The following is a 5548-nucleotide window of genomic DNA, read 5'->3' as shown; positions in this document are numbered from 1 at the left end:
GGGCACCCCGGGATGGAAAAACTGCTCCTTGAGAGTCATGTCAATGCTGACAGTGCCTACATGGTCCTGTCCCCTGCTGTGGGTGCCTGCTGAGTGATGATGCAGGGTGGTGGAGGTGCTGGGTGCTGCCCTGGGTTAAAGGCAGGGATATCCCCAGGACTGAGCAGCGGTTCCTGACCTGGATACAAGGGGGAGAGAGTAGAGGCAAAACGTGAGTAATTGGAGGAATGAAACAAAATGTCGTCTTTCGGGCAGAGGCGTTCCTGGGAGGAACGGCCTGTTGCATGGGCTTTCTGCTCATTTTTCCAGCAAGGCAATGAGTTGGGGATTGGGATGAGAGCATTCCTAACTCCCTTTTCTTCCCTCCTTGCAGGACAGCCGCTGCTCCCCGCTAGCAGGACCCACCTCCGGCCGGCGCAATGGCGGGAGCATCTGTGAAGGTGGCGGTGCGTGTCCGGCCCTTCAACTCCCGGGAGATGAGCCGGGAATCTAAATGCATTATCCAGATGTCGGGAAGCACCACCAGTGAGTGCCAGTGTCAGGGGCAGAGAGGTTTGGGAAGACTTTGGGTGCTGCGTGGGGAGGAGGGCATGTGGTCCGACTGCAGCAGCAGGCTGCTGGGATCTTTGGTGTGGCTGCTTGTAGCACCTGGCATCCTTTGGAGGAGGGAATCTGGGGGGAGATGTCACCTTCCCACAGGGAAATGCAGTCCTGTTGTGAAACAGCAGTGGTGGGATCTATGTGGCACCAAGCCCTTGGGTTTTGGTGATAATGGGGCAGCATCCACCACAGGCAGTAGGGGAGGAGGAATCAGAAGAGCCTGGAAGCGCTGGTGCATGGATGTGGGGTCGAGGGTGTCTGGCTTGCGGTTGCCTGCCAAAGCACAGAAGCTGTGCACTGTCCAGTGAGCATCAACTGACAGCACTGCCTATCTGGGTACCACCCACCATGGTGTGCTGGGGCTCATCCCTGCTTCCGCAGGGCTCGGGGCTGCAACACCCAGGCATGGAGGGGCAGGACTGGGGTTTGATGAGGGAACAATGTGCTCAGATGAGGGGGATGTAGCATGGGGGCTTGGGGCCAACTGTCCCATCAGGAGCCCTTCTGGCATTCGCCCCTCCTTAAATAATGGCTGCTGGAAGTATGGGGTGGGAAATCCCTCCTCTTTGGCTCTGAAAGCCTCCAGATGGGACAGCATCTAAAATAACTCCCTCCCTGCCTGCCTGCCTGGGGCTTCCTGTGTCACTGGTGACGGTGAGTGAAGCACCAGTGCCATCCGTGGGAGGGTGAGGGGGGACCAAAGGCTGCACGGTGGCTCTCTGACCCCGCCAGGTCCCCTGCTCACCCTGGGGAGGAGGGGAGCCGGAATGGCGGGGCTATGGGGCTGTGTCCGCCAGTCTCTGGCATGCTGGGGAGCTCTCCCTGCCTGGCTGTGCGGGGCTGCTCTGTCTGCTGGGGGTGCAGAGCTGCTCCCCTCATGACAAGGAAGCCTTGCTGGCGCAGCAGGAGCTGCAGGAGTGCCTGGGCCTGGGGGCAGGCAGGGGAGATTTCCCTGCTGGCCCTGATTGGTTGGGGGGACCTGCCATACCCCAGGCCCAGTTTGAAGCATCGGGCATCCCCCACCTGTGCCGTGGCTGTGATTGCTCAGAGCAATCTGCCCATGCTCGTTCTTCGACACCCAGCCCTGCCGCCTGCAACCCCCCAGGCCCCTTGTCCCCCTGCCCGCACTGGGGAGGGGGAGCAGAGCTGTGGACAGGGGCGGGGGCAGCGTCCCAGCCAGCCCGTTGCTGACGGGGAGGTTTTTCTCCATGAATGGACAAACCATCAGCTAATCCCCTCAGCTGGGGGGGCCAAGGGACAGGCGCCTGTGGGGCTCTGGTGCCTGCTTCTCCTGGTAGCCGGGGGAGGCAGGAGGAGAACAGTAGTGCTGCCTGCCCCCCTGCAGAGCAGGACTGTCTTGGTCCCCTGACTTCCCACAGAGAAGCCAAAAATAAATGTGTTTGGGGGATGAGAGCAAGTTTCCTCCTTCCCAGGATTATTTGTAGGGACACCTCTGTGTGCTGGGGCAGGGGATGTTGTTCTTCTGACCTAATTCATTAAGCCCCATGGAGGGCAGCAGGGGCTGGGGACCAGGAAGGGGTCAGCCCTTCTCTGCCACCCTTTTCCCCCTAGCGTTACAGCCACTGCCCTTTTGGCTGCCTGAGCTGTGGCCACCCACCTGCTCGCCAGCGCTGCTGCTTTGTTCCCGTGGCATCCACCCTCTGCATGGACACCAACACCCCTGGCCACTCTCCTGGCAGCTCCCACCAGGATGGCGAGGAAGGGACCCTGGCTTTCATCCTGCAAGGCTGTTAATATTCTCTGGCTGGAGCCATGCCTCCGTGGGCTTTCAAATACAGTGATTATTTTCTCTCCTGTGGGTCTTGGGTTTTATACTGCTTGGTGCTTGCCCACTTGCTACGCTCTGCCATGCCACTGGCCCTTCAGGGTGAAGATGAGGGTCATCTCCAGATGTTTTCTTCTTCCCCCTGTCTGTATGACTGTGTCTTCCCCCACCCCACCCCCATTTTTTAATCCCCTTTGGCCAGAGCATGAATTTTTTGCAGCAGCTTTGCAAAAGCCCTGGGATGCTTTGTCACAGGAGAGGAAAAAATCCACTGGTGGCACCCAGCCACGTGGAGGCAAATAAATGGGAACTAAAGGGGCATGGGGAGAGCATTTTGGCTTGGGGATGGGAGACCTGCTGCTTGTGGTGTGCTCCCTTCTGCCTTGTGTCCTGGTCCCCGGCCTGCCAGGCCAGCTGGGAGCTGCAGCTGGGATGCTTGGAGCTGCTCGGTGCCATCCCTGGCTTCTCCGCCCTGTGCCCAGCATGGGCTGGCACTGGGGTGCAGAACAGCTGTCTTGTGTGGCCCCATCCTGCCTGCTCCTGCTTTTGCCTCCTTTGGACTAATTTTTTGGGGTGGTCCCATTTGCTCTGACGAGGGTCACCTCTGCAGAACAGAGACAGACCCAAGCTGAGCACGGGGTGTGCTGGGTGGCATGGCAGAGCTGCCAGATGAACCCCAAGAGCCATTGGAGATGCTCATCCCTACTTTTGCATGGCCTCTGCACCCCGTTTTCTTTGCAACAGCCACTCACATGCCCTTAACACACCAACCGGGCACCAGCAGGGATGGGCAGCCCCTGTGGCGGCCTGTGCTGCCCAGAAAGGCCTGGTGCTGTTTTGGTCTGGATCTCAGTGGGGACCCCACTGTGGCATGGGCAGTTGCTACGGAGATGTCACTTCTCAGCCTTTTCTCCTGAGAGAGCAGCTCTGGTAATTAGTCTGCTCAGGATGCGGGAGGCATCCAGAGCATCTGAGTCACGCTGCTGCCAGTGGGCAGGCAGGCAGGCAGGGAGCCAGTGCCCAGTCCCTCTTTTTGGTGCTGGAGCTGAGCTCCTGCATCCAAGCAGCACCACGCTGCAGTTTAACAGTTGGAGCTGGATCTGGACCCCACTTCCCACCTTCCACCTGCCTGCTTTGCTGCCTTTGCAGGCAGGGATGGATGGGGCTCAGGCCAGAAGTGGCAGATCCTCTTGGGGGAGAATCTGTTGTGGCAATGGAGGAGGAATTTGGAGCAGAAGGCATCTGTATCATAACACCACACACTGGGGCACCTCTGACTTCACAGCGCTCGGGCTGCACCATGTCTGCGTCTGCTAGGGAAGGTTCCAGCTTGGATCCTGAGCTGAACGTGAGCCCTGTCTAAGCACCAGCCTCAGGGCAGGGCAGGTTGGGGCTGTGGTGGAGATTGCTCGGTGCTGTACAGTTTTGTCATCCCTGGTGGTGGTGGTGAGCAGCTGGGGGCTGTGGGCATGGGAGCTCCGCTGTGCCGGCCCACAAGGTCATTTCAATGTCGCCTAACATGGCTGACAGCTGAATCTCGTGGTTACCCTGCTGGTTTGGGTTTCTTCCGACGCATCTGTTGTTTCAGAAAAAAATTCATCGTAAATGCTCTACAGGGGGGAAAAAAAAGGCAGCGAGCGAGAAAAAATGATGCAGTCTCCAATTTCCATGGCAACGTCCTTTTCACCAGGGGATGGGAAAAAGCAGGCTCTTGTTTCCACTGGTGGTGTGACACAAGGCATTAATCACCCTGCTGGGGCTGAGTACCCAAAAGAAAGTGCAGGGGAGGGGTGGCAGGAGCTGGAGGAGGCCAATGGGGCCGTGGGTGCTCCCACCCCCCAGCACTGAGGCATGTGGCTTTGGGCACGGTCCCCCCCAGCAGCCGTTTCCCCCACAACGTGCCCAGCAGGATGTTTGGGCAAGGCTCTGCCCTGCTCCCTGTGCTGGTTCAGGCTCCACTGCCTGTGGCACCCACCTTCTCTGCTGGGGCCTGGGGGCTTCAGCATCTGTGGAGCTGGAGGGTCTTGGACCCGCTTTCCAGGACCATTTCAGACTGAACCTCATCACCCTTTCTCCCCTCACAAGTGGGATGCCGGTGGCAGAGGTACCATGGGTGGACGGGTGACCTCATGTTCCTATCTGTTTTCCCCCAGCTATCCTGAACCCAAAACAGCCCAAAGAGACACCAAAAAGCTTCAGCTTTGACTATTCCTACTGGTCCCACACCACGGTAAGTGGTAGGAGGCCTGAGCCTGCCTGGAGCGCTGGGCTGTGCTGGGGAGAGGCAGAAGGACCTTCTTGCCAAATTTCTTATTGTCCCCCTCCTTTCTCCAGCCTGCAGACATCAACTATGCATCTCAGAAGCAAGTGTACTGCGACATTGGTGAGGAGATGTTGCAACATGCCTTCGAAGGCTATAACGTCTGCATCTTCGCTTATGGGCAGACGGGGGCTGGAAAATCCTACACCATGATGGGGAAACAGGAGAAGGACCAGCAAGGCATCATCCCACAGGTACCTCCTGGTGAAAAGCTGCCTCTTCCCCTGGTCCCAGCGGGAAGCTCAAAGGAAAAGTGATGAGGGGAGCAGGGCAGGAGCGGGGCTAGGCTTTGCCAAGGTCTACCACAGCCCTGCCGTGACATCAAGCTGGCATGGCTCTGCCAGAGGGCAGAGTGACAAGGAGGGCCATGCCAGACTCCTTGGAGACTGGATGAATTGTGATCTGGCCATATGAAGCCAGTGTTTATGAGCAGCAGTAGTCCAAGTGCTGTGCTTGCCAAAAGCTGCTGTGTGCTGGCCGAGCAGGGTGCTGGGGTGCTCTGGGGAGGCTGAGCCCCCCATATCAGCAGGGGGGGTTCTGCTAGCTCCCCAGGAGCCATCCCAGCATGCAGGAGCAATCTTTTTTGGGGTGATAAGGTAGAAATCCCTGTGGCCTGGGCACCCTGGGCAGGATCATCCTTCTGGTGGAGGGGCTGAGCAGCCTGGCTCTTCTCTCCGCAGCTGTGCGAGGACCTCTTCTCCCGCATCAACGACACGACGAATGACAATATGTCCTACTCCGTGGAGGTAGGCACCCTATTGCCTACATAGTCTGGCTCCAGCTCCCCACCTAGCTCTCTCAGCCCTTTGGGGGGTCCTGTCCCTCAGTGTGGGGTGGGTGGG

General features: G+C 58.6%; 1 protein-coding gene across 11 annotated transcripts in view; it reads left to right on the top strand.

Moving 5' to 3' along the window:
• The first annotated feature begins 373 nt into the window (after positions 1 to 373).
• Positions 374 to 5548, top strand: part of KIF1A (kinesin family member 1A) — a 33603-nt gene continuing 28428 nt past the window's right edge. For all 11 annotated transcript variants that reach the window (XM_026855571.1, XM_026855570.1, XM_026855567.1 and 8 more), the window contains exons 1-4: positions 374 to 525; positions 4540 to 4616; positions 4721 to 4900; positions 5387 to 5452. In XM_026855571.1, coding sequence (XP_026711372.1) covers positions 420 to 525; positions 4540 to 4616; positions 4721 to 4900; positions 5387 to 5452 — 429 coding nt within the window. In that variant the 5' untranslated portion in view covers positions 374 to 419. The remainder of the gene's footprint in view (positions 526 to 4539; positions 4617 to 4720; positions 4901 to 5386; positions 5453 to 5548) is intronic.

Source organism: Athene cunicularia (assembly GCF_003259725.1).
Source record: "Athene cunicularia isolate RWA chromosome 9 unlocalized genomic scaffold, athCun1 chr9_part2, whole genome shotgun sequence".
Classification (NCBI taxonomy): Eukaryota; Metazoa; Chordata; class Aves; order Strigiformes; family Strigidae; genus Athene; species Athene cunicularia.
This window is presented reverse-complemented; position numbering and strand designations above follow the sequence as displayed.